The 25304-nt window shown below is 41.7% G+C and overlaps 1 protein-coding gene across 2 annotated transcripts in view; it reads left to right on the top strand.

Moving 5' to 3' along the window:
• Positions 1 to 25304, top strand: part of LOC109427505 (uncharacterized protein DDB_G0290587) — a 792302-nt gene that overhangs the window by 578997 nt on the left and 188001 nt on the right. For both annotated transcript variants that reach the window (XM_062844587.1, XM_062844588.1), the window contains exon 3: positions 180 to 309. In XM_062844587.1, coding sequence (XP_062700571.1) covers positions 180 to 309 — 130 coding nt within the window. The remainder of the gene's footprint in view (positions 1 to 179; positions 310 to 25304) is intronic.

The raw sequence follows: 25304 nt of genomic DNA on the forward strand, positions 1-25304 counted from the left end.
CCGCCCACACTTACACCACTCACTCTCGAACACCATTTTACGACGACGAAATCGCCATAAAAACCCGTCAAATTTCCACCATCTCACCACCAGCAGCAGCAGCAGCACGACGACGACAACACGCCAACAAACACACAATCGCTCACTTTTCATCTCTCTTATTTTGCCTCTCATCGCAGGTGAACATCAGCAACACCTGGACCCTGCCGGAGGACGGTTTCCCCGTCTTTTATCGCTACTTCCGTGACAAAATTTCCTGGTTCGAGGCGGACGCCGTGTGTCAGTTCCATCACGCTAATCTCGTCACAGGTGAGTTTATTGGGCTGGGCGTGGGGGGTTTCGGAGTTTATGTAGCTGGAGGGTGTCGAGAGCTTCCCTAAAATACATGTCTCCTCGTTTTAGAAACCTATAACGAACATAAACATGACAGATATTAGAACTTTGTAACAATGATTTTTTGTAGTCATCTCAGGCAACACACATGTCATATTATAAAAGTTACGGCAACACAAGTTTCAGTTGTATAGAAGTCACTGCTTCGTATTTCTAGCAGTGTGTTAGAAATGTGTCACAGTAACTTATATACAACCAAAGTTAGTGCTGTTGTAACTCTTTTATGACATTTGTGTTGATTTGAAAACCATTGAACCATTTTCATCCTGCAGTAAAAATTAAGCACCACAAATTGTTTAAACTTGTATAAAACATGTTACCATAATTGGACCTATATAAAACATGTTTATAACTATATTAAAAATCTTAATACACAGCGACAAATATGAGGGATAGCAATACAGCAGGTATAACTAACTTACAACTGTTTCGTTTTGCTCAATTTGTAATCGAGTTTAGTTGATGTCTTCGTCTTCTTTTTGGCGTAACGTCCCAACTGAAACAAAGCCTACTACTCAGCTTAGTGATCTTTTGACACTTTTACAGTTATTACCTGAGAGCTTCCTCTCCCAATCCCCCAATGACCATTCTGCATGTGCGTATCGTGTGGCAGTCACGAAGATACTCTGTGCCGAAGGAAATCAAGGAAATTTTGCAAGGGTCGCATAAACCTTTCAACCGTACCTATCTCAACACGAAATCGATTTTTCGTGCTTTTTGTGAACGCCAGTTTGCGGGAACGAACGATGGTACCTAAGAAGGTATGCTAATTTGACGGTTTCGAACCATCAGGTTGCTCCGAACATCGATGAAAGTTGAGGGAAATGCCTGATAGATAGACGGGAATGGATGCAGCTGTCCAGAACCGACCGTGGAAAGATGTCTTCTTCGCTACGATGTCGGTCGACGTTGCTTGCGACCACTGACTGGAGAAAGACGACGTCGACGACGTTATTATTGTTGCCTCTACTCTAGAAGAATTTTCCAATAAATATACGCGTGGTGGTGGGGAAGGGATGGCTTCAGGGTGGAACGCGGTGGTTATAAATTTAAATTGAATTTTCTTCTCGGGGATGGCGAAGGAGGTATAAGCTGCCGCACCGGTGAATTGGCCTGGAGATTGATGAGAATGCTGAAATTAAGAATGCTGCAACAGATGGAGTTGTTTATGCTGCTGCTGCTGTATGGAAAATTTTGCGAAATTGAAGCTCAGAATGTTTTATGCGCTTTTAATTACTTTTTTCATGCATATAAAGATGGTATAAATCTTTTCACAGAAGTCAAGGAAAAGTTTTAACTGGAACAAAAAACTTATCGCTGAACCTTTGACCGAATACTTGAAGAACCTTTATTGAAGCATTTAAGCAACACCAAAAAATATATTTTTGCAATTTCTCATCGTAATAGGCTGTTTTACCTCACGCAAATCTGACAGGAAAAGGCCTACTTTCCCACACCAAATTAACAGTGCTGTAATGGTTCATTACAGCACTGATTTGCGTTGCGTAATGAATCATTACAGCACTGTTTTCAGTTTTGGTCAACTTCTTGATGCTTTCTGAAAGCAGTTTTGAAAAATTGTGACAACTGCACAGTGTAACCTGTTATGTTCAGATTTTCTTAAACATGGCTATGAACATCAGTATGCAGTTTGATGAAAAAGTTTTGTTAAAAACTATCCTCAAGGGTAATTTATGTAATTGCAAAAAACGTTGTACGTAACTCGGTGCAGAACTCGATTTTTCCAATACTCGTCGTAATTATCCAACTCGGCAAGCCTCGTTGGATAAATGTACGACTCGTGCTGTAAAAATCTTCATTCTGCACCTTGTGGCGTAAACTACTATTTGAAAACCAATTCTACCGTTAGTATTGAAAGGCTTACTTACTTTACCGGTCAGGCTAAGGCCTGAGTGGCCTCTGCTGTACATAGTAGCCGTCTCCATTCTACTCGGTCTGCGAAGGGTCCGCAGATCGTCCTCCACCTGATCAACCCATCTAGCTCGCTGAGTATTACGTCTTCTTGTACCGGTCGGATGACTCTCGAGAACCATTTTAGTCGGGTTGCTATCCAACATCCTGATGACATGACCCGCCCATCGTAGCCTCCCGATTTTTGCGGTGTGGACGATGGTTGGTTCTCTCAGCAGCAGCAGCAGCTCGTGGTTCATCCGCCTTCTCCAAGTCCCGTCTTCCATCTGCACTCCGCCGTAGACGGTACGCAACACCTTCCGTTCGAAAACTCCAAGGGCGCGTCGGTCCTCTGCACGTAGGGTCCATGTTTCGTGCCCATAGAGGACGACCGGTCTAATCAGCGTTTTGTAGATAGTTAGCTTCGTGTTACGGCGAACTTTATTCGATCGTAGAGTTCTGCGGAGTAGGCACGATTTCCTGCCACAATGCGCCTCTGAATTTCTCTGCTGGTGTCGTTATCGGCGGTCACCAGTGAGCCCAAGTACACAAATTCTTCAACCGCCTCGATTTTATCATCGTCGATATAAATTCGGGGTGGCGGGCGCGCTGATTCCTTGCTGGAGCCCTTTGCCATCATGTACCTTGTCTTGGATACATAAATGACTAATCCGATTCGTCTGGCTTCACTCTTTAGTCGGATGTACGTTTCCGCCATCGTCTAAAATTTTCGAGCTATAATATCAATATCATCAGCGAAACCAAGCAGCTGAACGGACTTCGTGAAAATCGTTCCACTCGTGTTTATCCCCGCTCTCCTAATTATACCCTCTAAAGCAATGTTAAACAGCAAGCACGGAAGACCATCACCTTGCTGTAACCCTCTGCGAGATTCGAAGGGAGTCGAGAGTGTCCCTGATACTCGAACTAAGCACATCACTCGATCCATCGTCGCCTTGATCAATCGTATCGCAATGTTAACCGGTACATTTTTGAAGACACAGTTTCTGTGTGCGTCTGTACGAAAGTCCGCTTCTTTGGCTTCTGCCTTTGCTTTGTTTTGACAGAGAAATCATCCGCCACGTCATAGGCCAGCTCCAATAACGTTGACATGAATTGCCCAAACGTAACCATTTCTCGAACTCACTCACTCGCATACGTTGACGATCTTCCCATGCACTGATACGATCGATTCCACCCACCAACAGTTTTAGATTGCGACCCTCTGAATTGATTTGGTCACCAAAAACACCACCTTTATTTTGTCTGTCAAGCTTATCAACAAAATATCGATTATGCAATTCAGTATCATAGTTTCTATTATAGGGTATTGGTTCCCTTATTAAGCATGTGGCTCCAATTTTCATCCTACGAAAAACAAAGGATTGAAGCGCTGTTTGTTTTGTTTCTTATGTTTGTATTTTTTGTTAGAAGTGAGCACCCATGAAAACAAAAAGAACGGAATCAATCGGTATCGTAATCGCTTGTTTTCGAATAGGATGAACATGGGAGCGTGAGATTAATGATGGAACACATACCCTATATAACTCATTTTGGTATCATAATGGCCAAATTTTCCGCACTGGTTCATCATGCAACTGAAATGAATTGCATAATGAAAAATAGTTGCATAATGTTTATAATGCAACTCATTTGAGTTGCATTATGAACAATGTGCAACCCAAATGAGTTGTATAATAAAATAAGTCATTGCATGAAATTTGATATGGAACTCGTTGCACAACTCGATTTTTCAGCACTCTTCGTAAGTCAACTTTTGCAACTCCTTACATAAATAGTTATTTATGTAACGAATTGCAAAAAGTTGATTTTTTTTTCAGCACGAGTTGTACATTTATGCAACGAGGCTTGCCGAGTTGGATAAATACGAAGAGAGCTGAAAAAATCGAGTTTTGCAACGAGTTCCATACAAAATTTTATGTAATGGTTTTTTTATTATACAACTCATTTGAGTTGCATTATGTTCATAATGCAACCCAAATTAGATGCATTGTGAACATTATGCAACTATTTTTCATTATGCAACTCATTTCAGTTGCATAATGATCCAGTTCGGAAAAAATGGCCATTATGATACCAAAATGAGTCTTATAAAATGGATATTATGATACTGAATTGCATAATAACTATTTTCGAAAGCATCCGAGTGATTTATTTTTTATTTCTTTTTATTCGTGAGTTTTAACATAAGCTAATTCTTCACACACATCCGAGTGAGCTTGCAGGCCTTTGTCTACCTGACTAACAAGGTCTGCACATGAAGCAGTTTTGAGGAGGGGGACAGCGAATGTTGGCTGTTTGGCGGTTAGTATTTTGTTCGAGGGGCACCTGGCATTGACCACGACTAGGGTTAACTGCTGACCAAAACTCTTTCAAGGGTCCTGCTGTCTGCTGCGTCAACTCCTCCAGCCAGCCTTCCACCTTGTCCTACGAATCGGCATCGATACCTATCAAACTGCCTTTTCTGCTGACGTACTCGGACGCCTGCCGGATCAGCTTCGCCTTTTTTTCCTCCGAACGAATCCTGATCTCCATCTGCTTCATCTGGAACTCTCGCTTTTCGGACACATGCTTGGTTGGACTCATGAGTCCCGGTTATCCTATGCCGGATACTAGAGAGCTACTTCCAAGATAGGGTGCTAATAGGTGCTAATCTATGACACCGAGGAAAGCGAGAAGAGCTACAAGATCACCACGGGGGTACCTCAGGAGTCCATCCTGTGTTTGGTACTATGGAACGCGGCGTATGTTCCCAAGTAGAGCGCTTAAGTAAAATCCGTTCTTTTTTCGTAAGTAATTTTGACCTATTTTGACATTTGTTTACCTATCTGACAGCATTTTAACGAAACAATGCTGTAAGAAGAATGTGAAAATAGGGCACTGCACGATTGCTAGATAAATTGTTCTAATTCTTTGGCGTTTCGTGGCCTTGTTGTTTACGATTTGGAAATTTCGTCCGTTTCCTCAGGAAGCGTGATAAAAATTGAAATGCACTTTTATGCAATTCAGTATCATAATTTCAATTTTATATAATTCATTTTGGTATCGTAATAGTCAATATTTCCGAACTGGTTCATTATGCAACTGAAATGAGTTGCATTTAGAAAAATAGTTGCATAATGTTCATAATGCAACTCATTTGAGTTGCATTATGAATATTATGCAACTCAAATGGGTTGTATAATGTAAAAAACATTGCAAAAAATTTTGTATGGAACTCGTTGCAAAACTCAATTTTTTCAGCACTCTTCGTATTTATCCAACTCGGCAAGCCTCGTTGGATAAATGTACGACTCGTGCTGAAAAAATCAACTTTTTGCAACTCGTCACATAAATAACTATTTCGCGCGCGTGTGGGGAAAATTATTCAATTTACCTATAAGTTTTGGGCGGGCTTTTGGGGAAAATCATGATAGTGAGATTTCAACGGAATTGTAAAGCGTTCCAAGGACAATGCTGATAAGACACATTGCGGTGCGATTCTGGGGGAACTTTTAATGGTATTACAGTGAGAACTATGGTTGGATTCTAATTATAATTTCTGCAATACTTTAGTTCGGACTACGGTGGGAGGCATTCTGCTGGGGCTTGTGAAGTTCTAGAAGAAACACTGGGACAAACACCGGGAATTTAAAGAAGATTCATGAAGAATTCTTGAAATTCTTCTAGGTGTTCCACCGAAAAGTCCACCAAATTAAAATCCCTAGGATTTAATAGCATGGGATCTTCTAGGAAATTCTTCAGGTTTTCTCCAGAGATATTTTCTAAGATTCTACCAGGAGTTTTTTTTTTTTTTTTGAACCATCCACCATTTCGACCGGGATTTTTATTCGGGGTTCACTCGGATATTTATTCAGAGATTCCCGCTGGAATTCCTTCCGGGATCATTCCAAGAGTTCCTTCTAGGATTCTACAGGAATTCATTCTTAGAGTCGTCCTGGAGTTCCTCCAGTAATTCCTCCAGGAGTTCTTTCTAAAATAGAATTGTTTGGTTTTCTCGTAACGCTTCTTATGTGAATCCTCAAGAAATATCTTTTGGTATTTCTCCAGGAATTGGTCATTGCATTTATATGGGAAATCCTTCCTCCAGAATCTTCTTCCGGAATTCCTCCAGGAATTCCTTCTAGATCTCCTCTTACAGTAACTTTATGAGCTCCTCTCATAGTTCCTTCTGGTATTTCTCCAGGATTTTCTTCTAAGATTACACCTCTCCAGAAATTTCGCCCGGTGCATCTTCCGGGATACTTTTTCAAAAGTTCTTTCCAGAATTTCTTCAGAACTTCTAGACTCCTGGAAAATGGGTCAAGGTTTCATGGGTTCTCAGAAGGTTTCAAGAGGTTTGCATCCAGTGATGACCTAGGGAACTCATCTAGGGCGTTTCAGTGAGTTTTAGGGGGGTTTCAAGTGCGTTCGGATGGTATTCCTAGGGGATCTTCTTCTTTATGGCTCGACGTTCCCACTGGAACTTGGCTTGTCTCTCTTCAACTTAGTGTTCTTTGAGCACTTCCGCAGTTATTGATTGAAGAGCTTTCTTTGCCTACCATTGCATGAATTTGTATATTGTGAGGCAAGTACAATGATACACTATGCATAGGGAGTCGAGAAAATTTTCCCGACCGGGACGGGAATCGAACCCGCCGTCTTCGGATTGGCTATCCAAAGCCTTTACCACTAGGCTTACTGGAGATCCCAGGGGTATCAAGAGTTTTCAAGGACGTTTTCGGGGGATTTTGTCGACTTTCCTGAAAGTGCTAACGGTTTCAAGGGCATTTCAATGGATTCTGCTGGTTTTCAGGGGAGCTCCATGAATTTTTCAGGGATTTCAGGGTTTTCAGAAGGTTTCAAAGGCGTTCCGCAAAGCCCCAAACGTGAATTCTACCAAGAAGTCATTGTCTGGAAGGCAATATCAGGTGAATTTACTGGTAGAATGTCTGAAGGCATTTCTGGTGGACTTTCTAGAAAAAATCTATGGGAATTCCAGGAAGAATTGCTAGTGGTATTCTACATGGAATAGGTGGTCGAATGCCAGGATAAATTTTCAAACGAAGTACAGGAAAAATTTCTTCGGTGAATCCCTGGAAGACCTCTTGGCAGATTTGCATGATATTTTATCGAAAAAAATGTGGAGGAACAACTTGCTTTATGTCTGGGCTCTTGAAGTTGATATTTAAAACTTGAATAGCCTTTAAAATATAATGATTTTCAACTGAACTCCTAAGACGAGATCTACATTTATAATGCATGATGGATTATAGTGCCCGGAAGGCGGCCATTATTGGTCTCATGTACTAATATAAAATTAACTATACTAATTTCCCCTAGAACGGTTCGGATATAATGCAGCAAATTTTACCCACACATGCTCCCGGTAATTATGACGATTATCTATCTACCACTCCACCCACCCACACTACTGGATTATGGTTTGAAAATTCTGCCGAAGCCAGGCAACTGGAAACCCCATTCAACTGCTTTCCCAGCCGGGACAAAACCCACGCTGCTGGAAAACTTTCGAATTCACTGAAAACGAGATAATTTTTGCCTCTTCAGAAAGTGTGTTAACCGGAGCGTACGCTACTGACTGAAGCCACCACATACAGACCTACCTATACGTAACGTATGAATGTTTCAAGTGCACACGATGATGGATTCTGGGACTGGTGGTGGAGGACGTGGGGTTTCCTTCCTGACGACGACGATGCAGTCAAATGCATATGCCATCACGCTGCTGCAACTGCTGCTGATGCGATGAGAAATGCTGCAGCATATGCACTCTGCATGCAAAGCAAATGTGTGCGCACACCAATGGGGTTCGTCGGGGGTGGTATTCTTCTTTTGTGAAAAGTTTCAATTCAGTGCCGAATGTGCGGAGCTATTTGACTCCACGCTTTCAGAATTTTATTCTGCGTTTAAAGTAGGACCTACCATACTATTCATATAGCATAAATGACACTTCTATTTGAACGGTCAAAACAGTTACTTCTTCTGATTTTTTCAATGCTAAACTTCATTTCATGAGAAGAGTTACTTGAACGACTACTGAATGTAACATTTATAATTCGAAATATTTGCAAGTCAATGAAAGCCGGTATGGTCATGGAAGAACAGACTGGTGAGCTCGTTTCGTGCAGCTTTCGCTATTTTAATGTTTCTAAAATGCGAGAAAAGCTTTTTACATTGGCTACAAAACTGCGGAGGGTGATACGATTTCGACAATTCTAACCTACTAGAAATCGACATCTACAGATACTCCACCAGGAACTCCACCAGAAAATCCATGATAAATTACTCCAGAAATTCCACCAGGAACTTCTTTAGTAATTCCTTGAAAAATCCACCAGGAATTTCACTAGGATTTCCTCTAGGAATTCCACCAGGAATTCCTCCAATAATTCCACCAGAAATTCCTCCAGAAATTCCACCAGGAATTCCTCCAGGAATTCCACCAGGAATTTCTCCAAGAATTCCACCAGAAATTCCTCCAGAAATTCCACTAGGTATTCCTCCAGGAATTCCACCAGGAATTCCTCCAAGAATTCCACCAGGAATTCCCCCAGGAATTCCCCCAGGAATTCCACTAGGAATTCCTCCAGGAATTCCACTAGGAATTCCTCCAGAAATTCCACCAGGAATTCCTCCAGGAATTCCACCACGAATTCCACTAGGAATTCCTCCAGAAATTTCACCAGGAATTTCACCAGCAATTGCTCCAGGAATTCCACTAGGAACTCCTCCAGGAATTCCACCAGGAATCCCTCAAGGAATTCCTCCAGGAGTTCCACCAGGAATTCCTCCAGGAATTCCACCAGGAATTTCTCCAAGAATTCCACCAGAAATTCCTCCAGAAATTCCACTAGGTATTCCTCCAGGAATTCCTCCAAGAATTCCACCAGGAATTCCCCCAGGAATTCCACTAGGAATTCCTCCAGGAATTCCACTAGGAATTCCTCCAGGAATTCCACTAGGAATTCCTCCAGGAATTCCACCAGGAATTCCTCCAAGAATTCCACTAAGAATTCCTCCAGGAATTCCACTAAGAATTCCTCCAGGAATTCCACCAGGAATTCCTCCAGGAATTCCACCAGAAATTCCTCCAGGAATTTCACCAGGAATTCCTCCAGGAATTCCACCAGGAATTCCGCCAGTAATTTAACCAGGAATTCCACCAGGAATTCCTCCAGGAATTTCACCAGGAATTCCTCCAGGAATTCCACTAGGAATTCCTCCAAAAATTCCACCAGGAATTCCTCAAGGATTTCCTCCAGGAGTTCCACCAGGAATTCCTCCAGAAATTCCACCAGGAATTTCACCAGGAATTGCTCCAGGAATTCCACTAGGAACTCCTCCAGGAATTCCACCAGGAATTCCTCAAGGAATTCCTCCAGGAGTTCCACCAGGAATTCCTCCAGGAATTCCACCAGGAATTCCACCAGGAATTCCTCCAGGAATTTCACCAGGAATTCCTCCAGGAATTCCTCCAGGAATTCCACTAGGAATTCCTCCAGGAATTCCACTAGGAATTCCCCCAGGAATTCCACTAGGAATTCCTCCAGAAATTCCACCAGGAATTCCTCCAGGAATTCCACCACGAATTCCTCCAGGAATTCCACCAGGAATTCCTCCAGGAATTCCACCAGGAATTTCTCCAAGAATTCCACCAGAAATTCCTCCAGAAATTCCACTAGGTATTCCTCCTGGAATTCCACCAAGAATTCCTCCAAGAATTCAACCAGGAATTCCTCCAAGAATTCCACCAGGAATTCCCCCAGGAATTCCACTAGGAATTCCTCCAGGAATTCCACTAAGAATTCCTCCAGGAATTCCACTAGGAATTCCTCCAGGAATTCCACTAGGAATTCCTCCAGGAATTCCACTAGGAATTCCTCCAGGAATTCCACTAGGAATTCCTCCAGGAATTCCCCTAGGAATTCCTCCAGGAATTCCACTAGGAATTCCTCCAGGAATTCCACCAGGAATTCCTCCAGGAATTCCACCAGGAATTCCTCCAGGAATTCCACCAGGAATTCCTCCAGGAATTCCACCAGGAATTCCTCCAAGAATTCCACTAAGAATTCCTCCAGGAATTCCACCAGGAATTCCTCCAGGAATTCCACCAGGAATTCCTCCAGGAATTCCTCCAGGAATTCCACCAGGAATTCCTCCAGGAATTCCACCAGGAATTCCACCAGGAATTCCACCAGGAATTCCACCAGGAATTCCTCCAGGAATTCCACCAGGAATTCCTCCAGGAATTCCACCAGGAATTTCACCAGGAATTCCTCCAGGAATTCCACTAGGAATTCCTCCAGGAATTCCACCAGGAATTCCACTAAGAATTCCTCCAGGAATTCCACCAGGAATTCCTCCAGGAATTCCACCAGGAATTCCTCCAGGAATTCCTCCAGGAATTCCACCAGGAATTCCTCCAGGAATTCCACCAGGAATTCCACCAGGAATTCCACCAGGAATTCCACCAGGAATTCCTCCAGGAATTCCACCAGGAATTCCTCCAGGAATTCCACCAGGAATTTCACCAGGAATTCCTCCAGGAATTCCACTAGGAATTCCTCCAGGAATTCCACCAGGAATTCCTCAAGGATTTCCTCCAGGAATTCCTCAAGGATTTCCTCCAGGAGTTCCACCAGGAATTCCTCCAGGAATTCCACCAGGAATTTCACTAGGAATTCCTCCAGGAATTCCACTAGGAACTCCTTCAGGAATTCCACCAGGAATTCCTCAAGGAATTCCTCCAGGAGTTCCACCAGGAATTCCTCCAGGAATTCCACCAGGAACTCCTCCAGGAATTCCACCAGGAATTCCTCCAGGAATTCCACCCGGAATTCCTCCAGGAATTCCCCCACGAATTCCTCCAGGAATTCCACCAGGAATTCCTCCAGGAATTCCACCAGGAATTCCTCCAGGAATTCCACCAGAAATTTCTCCAGGAATTCCACCAGGAATTCCCCAAGGAATTCCACCAGGAATTTCCCAAGGAATTCCACCAGGAACTCCTCTAGGAATTCTACCAGGAATTCTACCAGGAATTCCTCCAGGAATTCTACCAGGGATTCCACCAGGAATTCCCCCAGGATTTGCACCAGGAATTCCTCCAGGAATTATACTAGGAATTCCTCCAGGAATTCCACCAGGCAATCCTCCAGGAATTTCTGCAGGAATTCCACAAGGAATTCCTCCAGGAATTCCTCCAGGAGTTCCGCTAGGAATTCCTCCAGGAATTCTACTAGGAATTCCTCCAGGTATTCCACTAGGAATTCCTCCAGGAATGCCGCTAGGAATTCCTCCAGGAATTCCACTTGGATTTCCTCCAGGAATTTCACTAGCATTTCCTCCAGGAATTCCGCTTGGAATTGCTCCTGAAACTCCATCAGGATCCTCCAGAAATTCCACAATAAATTCCTTCAGGAATTCCCCTAGAAATTCCTCCAGGAATTCCACTAGGATATCCTCCATGAATTCCACTAGGATTTCCTCTAGGAATTCCACTAGGAATTCCTCCAGGAATTCCACTAGGGATAACTCCAGGAATTCCACTAGGAATTCCTCCAGGAATTCATCCAGGAAATCCACCAAGAATTGCACTAGGAATTCCTCCAGGAAGTACACCAGGACTTCTTCCAGGAGTTTCTCCAGTAATTCCTTCAGTATTCCACTAGGAATTCTTACTAGATTCCATCAGAAATTCCACCAGGAATTCCACCAGGAATTCCTCCAGGAATTCCACCACGAATTCCTCCAGGAATTCCACCAGGAGATCCTCCAAGAATTCCTCCAGGAATTCCTCCAAGAATTCCACCAGGAATTCCTCCAGGAATTCCACCACGAATTCCTCCAGGAATTGCACCAGGAATTCCTCTAGGAATTCCACCAGGAATTCCACCTGGGATTCCTTCAGGAATTCCCCCAGGAATTCCTCCAGGAATTCTACTAGAAGTTCCTCCAAGAACTCTACCAGAAATTCCTCTAGGAAGTCTATCAGGCATGCCACCTGGAATTCCTCCACGAAATTTACCACCAGGAATCCCTCTAGAAATTCCTCCAGGAATTTCTCCAGGAGTTTCACCAGGAATTCCTCCAGGATTTCCACCAGGAATTCCTTGAGCAATTTCTCCAGGAATTCCATCAGGACTTCATCCAGAAATTCCATCAAGAATTCCTCCAGGAATTCCACCAGGAATTCCTTCAGGAATTACACCAGGAATTCCTCCAGGAATTCCACCATGAATAACTCTAGGAAATCCACAAGGAATTCCTACACGAATTCTACCAGAAAATCCACCAAGAGTTCTTCTAGGAATTCCACCAAGAATTAATCTAGAAATTCTACCAGGAATTTCTCTAGAAATTCCACCAGGGAAACTCCACCAGGACTTTCTTCAGGAGTTCCATCAGGACTTCTCATCAGAATTCCACCAGGATTTCCTCTAGGAATTCCACCAGGAACTCCTCTTTGAATTCTACCAGGAAATCCACCAAAAATTCCTCCAGGAATTCCTCTAGAAATTCTACCAGGAATTCCTCTAGAAATTTCACCAGGAATTCCTCTAGAAATTCCACCAGGAATCCCTCTACCACCAGGAATTTCACCAGGAATTCCTCCAGGAATTCCTCCAGGAATTACTCCACGAATTCTACCAGGAAATCCACCAGGAAAACCTCCAGGAATTTTACTAGGAATTCCAACAGGAATTCCAGGAATTTCACAAGGAATTCCTCCAGGAATTCCACTAGGATATCCTCCATTAATTCCACTAGGATTTCCTCCAGGAATTCCACTAGATATTCCTCCAGGAAATCCACTAGGAATTCCTTCAGGAATTCCTCCAGTAAATTCACCAGGAATTGCACTAGGAATTCCTCCAGGAAATACACCAGGAATTCTTCCAGGAATTCCTCAAGTAATTCCTACAGTATTCCACCAGAAATTCTCACAAGATTTCATCAGAAATTCCACCAAGAATTCCTCCAGGAATTCCACCAGGAATTTCTCCAGGAATTCCACTAGAAATTCCTCCAGGAATTCCACTAGGAATTCCTCCAGGAATTCCACTAGGCATTCCTCCAGGAATTTCTCCAGGAATTCCACAAGGAATTCCTCCAGGAATTCCACAAGGAATGCCTCCAGGAATTCCACTAGCATTTCCTCCAGGAATTCCGCTTGGAATTGCTCCTGAAACTCCATCAGGAATTCTACCAGACACATTCCTGTAATTCCACCATAAATTTCTCCAAGGCTTCCTCCAGGAAATTCACTAGGAATTTCACCAGGAATTCCTCCAGGATTTCCATAAGGAATTCCAGGAACTTCACTAGAAATTCCTCCAGAAATTCCACAATAAATTCCTTCAGGAATTCCCCTAGGAATTCCTCCAGGAATTCCACTAGGATATCCTCCATGAATTCCACTAGGATTTCCTCTAGGAATTCCACTAGGAATTCCTCCAGGAATTCCACAAGGAATTCCTCCAGGAATTCATCCAGGAAATCCACCAAGAATTGCACTAGGAATTCCTCCAGGAAATACACCAGGAATTCTTCCAGGAGTTTCTCCAGTAATTTCTTCAGTATTCCACCAGGAAATCTTACTAGATTCCATCAGAAATTCCACCAGGAATTCCACCAGGAATTCCACCAGGAATTCCTCCAAGAATTCCACCACGAATTCCTCCAGGAATTCCACCAGGAGATCCTCCTAGAATTCCACCAGGAATTCCTCCAGGAATTCCACCACGAGTTCCTCCAGAAATTGCACCAGGAATTCCTCTAGGAATTCCTCCAGGAATTCCACCTGGGATTCCTTCAGGAATTCCCCCAGGAATTCCACCAGGAATTCCTCCAGGAATTCCACCAGAAATTCCTCCAGGAATTCCACCAGGAATTCCTCCAAGAATTCCACCAGGAATTCCACCAGGAATTCCTGCTGGAATTCCACCAGGAATTCCTCCAGGAATTCCACCAGGAATTCCTCCAGGAATTCCACCAGGAATTCCTCCAGGAATTCCACCAGGAATTCCTCCAGGAATTCCACCAGGAATTCCTCCAGGAATTCCACCAGGAATTCCTCCAGGAATTCCACCAGGAATTTCTCCAGGAATTCCACCAGGAATTTCTCCAGGAATTCCACCAGGAATTCCTCCAGGAATTCCACCAGGAATTCCTGCAGGAATTCCATCAGGTATTCTTTCAGGAATTCCACCAGGAATTCCTCTATAAATTCCACCAGGTATTCCACCAGGGATTCCACCAGGAATTCCTCCAGGAATTCCACTAGGAATTCCTCCAGGAATTTCACTAGGAATACCTCCAGGAAATACACCAGGAATTCTTCCAGGAATTCCTCAAGTAATTCCTACAGTATTCCACCAGAAATTCTCACAAGATTTCATCAGAAATTCCACCAAGAATTCGTCCAGGAATTCCACCAGGAATTTCTCCAGGAATTCCACTAGAAATTCCTCCAGGAATTCCACTAGGAATTCCTCCAGGAATTCCGCCAGGCATTCCTCCAGGAATTTCTCCAGGAATTCCACAAGGAATTCCTCCAGGAATTCCACTAGCATTTCCTCCAGGAATTCCGCTTGGAATTGCTCCTGAAACTCCATCAGGAATTCTACCAGACACATTCCTGTAATTCCACCATAAATTTCTCCAAGGCTTCCTCCAGGAAATTCACCAGGAATTTCACCAGGAATTCCTCCAGGATTTCCATAAGGAATTCCAGGAACTTCACTAGAAATTCCTCCAGAAATTCCACAATAAATTCCTTCAGGAATTCCCCTAGGAATTCCTCCAGGAATTCCACTAGGATATCCTCCATGAATTCCACTAGGATTTCCTCTAGGAATTCCACTAGGAATTCCTCCAGGAATTCCACAAGGAATTCCTCCAGGAATTCATCCAGGAAACCCACCAAGAATTGCACTAGGAATTCCTCCAGGAAATACACCAGGAATTCTTCCAGGAGTTTCTCCAGTAATTTCTTCAGTATTCCACCAGGAAATCTTACTAGATTCCATCAGAAATTCCACCAGGAATTCCACCAGGAATTCCACCAGGAATTCCTTCAGGAATTCCACCACGAATTCCACCAGGAATTCCTCCAGGAATTCCACCACGAGTTCCTCCAGGAATTGCACCAGGAATTCCTCTAGGAATTCCACCAGGAATTCCACCAGGAATTCCTCCAGGAATTCCACCAGGAATTCCTCCAGGAATTCCACCAGGAATTCCTCCAGGAATTCCACCAGGAATTCCTCCAGGAATTCCACCAGGAATTTCTCCAGGAATTCCACCAGGAATTCCTGCAGGAATTCCATCAGGTATTCTTTCAGGAATTCCACCAGGAATTCCTCTATAAATTCCACCAGGTATTCCACCAGGAATTCCTCCAGGAATTCCACTAGGAATTCCTCCAGGAATTTCACTAGGAATACCTCCAGGAATCCCACTAGGAATTTCTCCAGGAATTTTACCTGGTACTCGACCGGGAATTGCTCCAGAAACTCCATCAGGAATTCTACCAGACATTTTCCTGTAATTCCACCATACATTTCTCCAAGGCTTCCTCCAGGAATTACACTAAGAATTTCTCCGAAAACTCTTTTAAGGAATCCACCAAGAAATTCACCAAAAATATGAGCGGAAATTTGAAACATGACTGCCTCTAGTGATAGATCTGTCGCCAAACGTATATGAATAAAACGATCGGACTTTCATTGGTTCATTGGCCGTTCTTACCTCACGATGCCCTGACATGACAAACCGGAACATGACGCTTCGCACGAATTGTGGCGAGATAATCCCGGAAGCCGCATTCGCGCAGGGAAGGCATAATTAAATTCATAAAATGGAACCTAATTGTTTATGTATGTTTATGAACACATACATATGCGAAGCAATATTCATTTCCAGCGCCTGGTGGATGGATACCGGAACGGAACGGAACGGAAGTTGCAGTGCAGCATGGGGGCAATTCCAGCCACCCCGCAAACCGTATTGTGCGCGCTTTCGTATTTTACGATCGAAAATGATTATAATTGCACGGCGCGGCACGGCGCGGTGGGGCACGAACAACGATATCGTATTGCAATTGCACAGTTTTCGCTTCGACGTTTTATCGTCCCGGACAATGGCAATGGTAGGCAGCATATTGCCATCATGAACATCGCCGCGGCGCGTAGCGGCAAGGACAATCACGCGGGAGAAAATGTTCGCAGAAGCGCGCTGTTGTGTGTGGGCATAAGGCTCGTTTATTGGTTCTCCGGAATGGTTCCCCGGTAGGCGAGATTTATACGCATAATGCAGTTGAGTTTATTAATATTGTGTTGCTCTTGTTGACTGCTCGACTCGAATGCTGTTGCTACTCTTGGATTGTTGGGGACATCACGCACAGGACAGGGACCGAGAAATGACTAGCCGGGCCAGGGACAATGCGAATGCGCACGGATGGATAATTAAATGGTTAAATATTTACACTTTCATTCCGAATAATGGGCCACACACTGCAATGTGGATTCTGGTGGAGAATAATGGCAGAAATTCCAATGTTTATGAATAACAAAAAGGCAATATCAATTAACAGTTATGTTGCTTGTTTTTTTTTTCTTTCTGAGAATGTGTATCACTTTACACCAGCACTTGCCATTTCCTGTAGGACTTATAGGACCAGTAAGCATTTAAAATAGCACTCCTTCAGCATTATAGTTGCCTTTACGACAAGGCGTTTAATGCTAATTAGCCGTATATACGCCTTTAGTGCTACTCCACAGCAGGTTTTGGCAAAATAACGGGCTGTCTAAGTGCTACCCCTTCAGGAACGTCGTGACAAAATGTCAAAGATGCGTAACGCCAGTAACGCCTCATCGAACAAAACAAAATAAAAATAGATTTACGTCTGCTTCTCGGTCTCTCAGCCCGCTTCTCCGCTTCCTCATCCTTCTACACTCCAGCAGGTGATAGGTGTTACTTTTTGCTTGATTTAGTAGTGATTTGGGTTGGAACTTAGGATCCGAAGATACTAAAATATAATCACTTCTGAATCTGCTGCTACTGCTCCTCGATGCTGCTGTGCCGATGTCGTGCGTTAAATTTATACCTAATATAAATAATGCTTGGAAAAATGCATGTTTTCAAAAAGATATTCCGTAGTGTGTACAGCTTTTTCATTTCTTGTTCGATCTGCAGTATATGATTTTCTCTTCCTCTTTCGAATAATCTTATGATCCGCCAAACCATCCACCTATTCGGCATCAGCGCATACTTTCCGACGAAATCTCAATTAGTATTTTTTTGATTGCCAAGTGCCATCAAACTCAGCTGTAGCAATGTTTGCTTCTGAGCTCTTGGATTGGTGAGGAAAAAACGAAAAAGCAAATCAGATGCACAAATTTGTAAACAGAAGCATAGGTCCTGTAAAAGAGAGACAACATGTGCTTTGAAATGCATAACATATTTCCCATCCTTTTTCTCTTAGCATTTAAAGAGCAGTTTGGGAGCATTCTGAATGCTTCCAAACGAAAACACCTCAAGCAGTTTTCATTTCTTTTTGCGTTTATTATAGAGGTTTTAAACCAGAAGGGTTGATTCGCCTCTTAAGCAGTTAAAATGCTTATTTACAGCCTAAAGCTTTTCAGCAGCACAGCTTATGCTATTTCAAGGCAGTTATGCATTCAAACTGCTCATGTAGGGCAGCAAGCATCTCAAATGCATAATACGGGCTGCTGTACGGCTTATTTAAATGCTTAGTGATTACCTGAGTTTTGTGAGAAGTCTGCAGGATTTCATGTTCTGTAAAATAATTTCTAGAGTCTATGAGTCAGTAATGGAAAAGCAGACTTATCAAAACAGTCAGTTCAATTTCTGAAGGAACCCCTTGAGAATTTAATAGAGAAATCCCTGGCAAAATCATTGGAAGAACCTCTCGAACTACCCTAGATGAATCAATGGAGAAATTCTGACTGCGAAACGCAAACCTACAGGAATTCCTGAAGGATTCTCCTAATGGATTTATGTAGAAACCTGTAGAGGAGTTCCCGGATAAATCCCTCAATAATTTCTGAAAATATCCCTACAGCAATTTCCGAAGAAATTCAAAGAGACATCTATTGAAACATTCCTGTCCTGTCAAGTCCCTTGAGTAATTTCTAGAAGAGTGAATTCTGGGGTAATATCTGTAGCAATTTCTGGAACAATTACAGTATAAATAATTTGAGAAATTCTAGCATGAATTCCAGGAGAATTCTCAACAAGAATTTCTAGGAGAATCTCAGTAGGGATTCCGGAATAAATCACAAGAGAAATTCCTGAAGCAATTCCAAAAGGAAATGTTGGAGGTATCACAAGAGGGAATCCTGGATGTATCGTTTGTGCACGGAGACAAACTTTGTCCGTTTGAAACAAAAATATTCATTTTTATTCGGTAAACTGATAAAATGTTTAAAACTAAAATTTTAATTTTTAAAACTAACTCAATTACAAATTAATATTGACGATACCCAAGACGATACCCATTGAGGAGTCCCCCGTTTCGCCATCGAGAACATAAACAAAACACGCAAGTTCCAGCTGCAACATCAAACAAGATTTCCTCCTGCAAAAAAGGCAAGGTTCACCGAAAGACTCTTCACGAAATTCCGTTGTTTTCGGGAGCGTATGTTATCTAATAGATGTAAACATGGTGTTGGCATTGAAAGTTCAACCCGGGAGGTGGGTTTTTCCTGCGAAGGAAATGACTTTATAAGTTTAATGTGAAAACAAATATTTCCGTAGGGCCGACCTGCCCCAAAAAACAAAAATATTTACATTTATTTCAAACATAATCTGTCAGAAGATGCAGTAAATTCAATTCGGCCGGTGAAAAGATTCCGCGTGTGATACCATAGAAGATCGGTGATGTACTCGTTTTCTGTGACAGTGATAATGTGCGGCCACTTAAAAGTATCGGTTTATGAAGAGACTTTTTTATATATTTGGCGATTTGCCTAGTGTCGACGTTTTTCCGCGTCCACGCGTTAACGTCGTTTCGATCGATGAAAAGATTCCGCTTGTGATACCGAAGAGGATCAGTGAGGTGTACTCGTTTTCTATGATAATGTACGGCGACTTAGTGGAGATGGATGTGAACACTTTTAGTGTGTCAATTTGGGCATTTAACTGTTCAGAATTTGGAAGAATTGTCTTCATTTGAAGATGTGTGTTTCGGATATCGGATCTCGGAGACGGGTCTGGAAGAGATCGATTTCAAGCAGATCAGTAGACTACGCGGAACTTGGTGAGATCTTTCTGATTACACTCTATATACTTTATATTGTTATATAACAACTTGTAAGTTGAAAATTCGCTATTTTCAACATCCTTTCATCTATTGGAAGCTGCTTCAGTTCTGGGCTCTTTCTAAGTTGATGAAGGGATTTATAAATGCTTGCAAGGACTTGGCCAGGTGTGTGGAGTTGAGTGGGTCTATGACATTGTAGATAGTAGCGGCATCAGCAATGTTAATGGATATATTCAACTTTGCAACTCCATCCATGATTTGTGCAAGTATTCATGCTATGCTATGCTATGCTATGCTATGCTACATAATCTGTCAGAAGATGCATTTTTGTTTCAAACATGGATTGCATTTGCTTCAAATGTGACGTTCAGTTTGCTCCAAACAGTTTTATTTTTTTGGCCTGAACAAACTGACAATTTATTTGAATTTACCTTAAATATTTTTGATTTTAACATAGTTTTTTGTGTGAAGAATTAGCTAAAGTTAAAATTCACAAATAAAAAGAAATTTAAAAAAAACATATTTTTTTACTTTATGAAAAATGTACCGGTAAAACATAAAATTTTCTCATTTAAAGTGAAATTTTGCACCAATAAATAATACTAAAATGCAATTGCTACATAGAAAAATGCAAACGCTCCATAAAAAATTAAAATTGTAACCAAAGATAATTAAATATTGCTCCATAGAAAAATTAAATTACACCATAAAAAATGCACCATAGAAAATAGACAAATGCTCCATAAGTATTAGCAAGCTGCACCACAGAATATACAATTTGCTCGATAAAAAATTTAAATTTCTCCATAACTTTAAACATATGCACCACTAAAGCAGTGCAATGTAAAGCAATTATGAGAATATGCTATCTATGGAGAATTTTCAATTTTTCATGGAGCAATGCATATTTTCTATGGTGCTGTTTGAAAGTACTTATGGAGCATTTGCCTGTTTTCTATGGTGCAATTTAATTTTTCTATGGAGCAATATTCAATTTTCTTTGGGTACAATTTTAATTTTTTATGGGTCATTTGCATTTTTCTATGGAACATTTGTATTTTATTATGGAGCATTTCATTATTATTTATTGGTGCAAAATTTCACTTTTGGTGGGAAAATTTTATGTTTTACCGGTACATTTTTTATAGAGTATGGAACGTTTTCAATTATTCATGGGTAACATTGCACATTTTCATGGAACATATGTTCATTCTTTATGGAGCACTTTTTGATTTTCTATGGAGCGTTTCTATTTGTTTATGGGTGCAATAAATAGGCTGCCGATTTTTTTGGATGAATCTTTGATCAAATTTCTAGAAAAATCTTGAAGGAATCATCAGAGGAATTAATAAAATAATCCCTAGGAAAATTCTCCGATAAATTTGTAGAATACATCCGCGGAATCCTTTTAGTTATTGGAGATACGTCTTCAGAAATTTATGAATACATCTCTTGAGAAGTGTTCGTAGAAAAATCTGGAAAAAAAAACCTAAAGGAATAACAGCAAGAATTTCTAGATGAATCCCAACAAGAGCACCTGAAGGAATTTCTAAAAAAAACTTGGGTAAATATCTGAAAGGATTCTTGGATAAATCCCATCATAAATCCATGGACAAAATGCAACAAGAACTTCTGGAGGAATCTAAACAGGAGTCTCAAACTATCACGCCGAGGACCTGGGATCGAATCCCACTCCCGACAAAACTCACAAAATGTGAGTTCTTCCTTCGGAAGGGAAGTAAAGCGTGGGTCCCGAGATGAACTAGTCTAGGGCTAAAAATCTCGTTAATACAGATAATAAAAAAAAATAAATAGGAGTCTCAAAAAAAACCTTTGAGGAATTCCTGAAAGAATCTCTAGGAAAGCTCTTGGAGAAATTCCTGGAATTATTCGCGGAATAATTTTTAAAGGTTTTATTGGAGAAATCCTGAAATTTGTAGGTACATCTCTTGAAGAGTTCATGTACAAATTCTTGGAAAGAGTCCTGCTGGAATACGAATAGGAATGTCTGAAGAAATCCCAGTAGCAATTCCTGAAGATATCTCTAGAAAAACATTTGGAAGTATCACAGGGAGAATTCATGTAAAATTCTTTAGGCAATATCTGAAGGGATTTTTATAGAATTCCAGGAATTCCTGTAAGAATTGCATCATGAATTCCTGAAGAGTTTCCAATTCTTCGATGGTTCAGATTTAAAGAGCAGTCCCTAGAAAAAAAAATGGAGAAAACTTTGGAGAATTCCTTGGAAACCTACTGCAATTCCCACCGTAAGAAATCTACAACATCAGTTCCAGCGTACTTCTTGTAAAAATGTTTATGAAATGTATAAAGGAACCACCGATGGATATTCTTGAGCCCTAGAAAGGTAGAACGTTCCGAGTAATTCCTGCAGAAGTTATTTTGAGATGCTTTTGAAGAAACTCCTGGAAGAAATTTTGAGAATTTCATGAGCAACTCTTCTTGAACTTCTTCTCCTTCTTTATAGATCTACGTTCCCACTGGAACTTGGCCTCTCTTCAGTGTTCTTTAAGCACTTCCACAGTTATTATTTGAAGGGCTTATTTAACTGCCATTGCATAAATTTGTATATTGTAAAGCAAGTACAATGATCTCCATACAATCCTATCAAATCTATTCAGAATACTATTGTGAATTACATTGGAAAATTTGCAATAATTCCATCAAGAAATTCTGTCCTGGTTAACTCCGGAGAATTTTCATAGAATGCTCCGGAGCAAGGATGGAAAATGTCACGGAATTTCATGAAAAAAAACGTCATGGTATTTTTCTGTTTACACCACTTTCGGTGTAGATTTTTGTTCGTACGCATCATCACCATTCCACACCACTGATTAGTTATGGATAATCAAAGATGTCCGATGATCCGATTAACCTTTCCAATTAAGTGCAGTCAAATAAGCAAATAACAAAATGGAATTTATATGACATGTCCAATCCCTGTCCCGGGGTAAATTCTCGGCAAGTCTTAAGAGGTACATAAACATGCATAAACATACGGAAAAACTGGAGGAATGTTTGGAGAATTTCTAAGCATAAGTCTATGAGGAATTCCTGGAGAAATTCTTGGAAGAATACCTAGAGGGTTTCTTTGATGAATTCTTGGCAGAATTTCTAGAGTGATATCTGGAGAAATTCTTGAAGAAATTCTTGCTGGAATTGTTGAAGGAATTCTTGGAGAAATTCCTGGAGGGACTCTGGTAGGAATTTCTGGTAGAATACTTGGGGAAACTCCTGGAAGAATTTTCGAGGAATTTCTTGAAAAATTCCTGGAAGAATTCTTCCAGGATTTCTTGAAGGAATACCTGGGGCTACACCGATAAAGTCAAGAGATTCAGAAGAGCTTGTGGAACTTGAAGGTCTTTATTCCAGAATAATTTGAATGACCTAGATCACCAAGTAAATGTTGCTTAGTTATCAGTGGACACCCAAATAGCATTACATAGAGATACTCGCAATATTATAAGGTGCAAACGACACAATCGTGAAAGAATTATGCCGATAGAGTGAACAGAAACAAGAGTAGAGCCTGTAGAACTTGAAGATTCTAATATCAAAATAGATTGGAAAGACTGGAATAACCCATGAATGTACCAAAAGCATTATAGTTGTGCACTGAGGCTCCTTCAGCAGTATAGACTACATCCTACGAATATTGTTTACAATTAAGGTTGTAGGATTCGTCATTGACATAATAGTCATCATTGAAAATTAAAATGCAGTTTTCTCGTTCAAAGTTGAAATTTCCGCAATGAAAATGTATTTACTCTATTGCGGGTGCAGAATGGAGTACAGTGAATACATTTTCAATGAAAACATACAAGGTTTGAGCGAGAAAACTGCTTTCGAATTTTCGATGATGACTGTTATGTCAATGACGAGTCCTTCAACCTTAAAGCATGATACAGTATGTAGATATCGTAACCCAACCTTCAAAGTGTTTTGGAGGCCATTTGTATTTCACGGAATGTCCAAGTACCACAATATCGAGTTGCTCGTAGCACTGCGAAGTCTAATGGATATCAACGTGACTAAAATTTTATGAGCCGAGTGAACACAAATGATGGTACATGTTGTAGATCTTAAGAAAATAAATTCCAGAGTAATTTGGATGACCTGGATCACCCAATTCATGTACCACGATTATTCTAGGAGTGCTTTGAGGCTTTCTGAGTACCGTAGACTATGTTCTGTGATGATTAATCGTGTATAAAATTTGGTATAGGATGTTGGATTGTGACACAAACTTCGGAGTACTTAGGAGGCCTTAGAATAGATTTGGGATGAAAACTTCAACAGATTATGATGGGTAGCAGTATATTGCATGTTACAGGATTAAAGAAATCTATTGATGATAAGCAAAAAGATTAAATTTGAGTAAAAACATGTAGAATTTAAAAGAAATACAAAAAAAACTCGTATTTTCGGCTACCAGAAAAAGGGGGAGGGTGCAAAGGGGAGAGGTACCATGCATTTCTTGGCACAACTATTCCCCTTGATCAAAAAAAAAATTCCAGGGTAAAATGTTTAAAAACAAAGAAGGTATTGCGTTCATTTTTATTCATTTAGTTAGCATCAAATTCATGATAATACTGAATCAACAATTTGCCGCCATAATACTCGATTTGCAGCTGCAGATCTCCAACGTCGGTCACGCCCAACACTCGCCAGATCACGCTCCACCTGGTCCGCCCATCGTGCTCTCTGCGCTCCACGCCTTCTTGTACCAACCGGATGGTTACCAAACACCAACTTTGCAGGATTGTTGTCCGGCATTCTTGCAACATACCCTGCCCATTGTATCCTTCCGTCTTTGGTCACTTTCTGGATGCTGGGTTCGCCGTAAGGGGCTGTCCATAAACCACGTGGTCATAAGGGGGGGGGGGGGATTGGGGTTCGGCCAATGACCATTTTGTATGAACAAATTAAAATTTTTGTATGGACTAATGACCACGCGGGGGGGGGGGGGGTTGGTTGAAAAGTCCCAAAAAAATGACCACGTGGTTTATGGACAGCCCCTAAAGTGCAGCGAGCTCGTGGTTCATTCTTCTCCGCCACACACCGTTCTCCTGCACGCCGCAGAAGATCGTCCTTAGCACCCTTCGCTCGAAAACTGCGAGTGCTTACAGGTTCTCCTCGAGCATCGTCCATGTCTCGTGTCCGTAGAGGACCACCGTTTTGTACATAGTACATTTGGTGCAAGGGTGAATCTTTTTTTACCGCAGTTTCTTCTGGAGCCCGTAGTAGGCCCGACTTCCGCTGATGATGCGCCTTCGAATTTCACGGCTCACGATGTTGTCAGCCGTCAGTAAGGATCCGAGGTAGACGAATTCCTCCATCACCTCGAAAGTATCCCCGTCTATCGTTACATTGCTACCCAGACGGATCCGGTAGTGCTCGGTTCCGCCTACCAGCATATACTTTGTTTTTGAGGCATTCACCACCAGTCCGACGTTTGCTGCTTCGCGTTTCAGGCGGGTGTACAGCTCTGCCACCGTTCCAAATGTTCTAGCGATAATGTCCATGTCGTCCGCATAGCACACAAATTGACCGGATTTTGTGAAAATCGTTCCCCGGCTGTTGAGCCCGGCTCGTCGCATCACACCTTCCAGAGCGATGTTGAAGAGTAGGCATGAGAGTCCGTCACCTTGTTGCAGTCCCCGGCGAGTTT

Source organism: Aedes albopictus, chromosome 1 (genome assembly GCF_035046485.1).
Source record: "Aedes albopictus strain Foshan chromosome 1, AalbF5, whole genome shotgun sequence".
Lineage (NCBI taxonomy): Eukaryota > Metazoa > Arthropoda > Insecta > Diptera > Culicidae > Aedes > Aedes albopictus.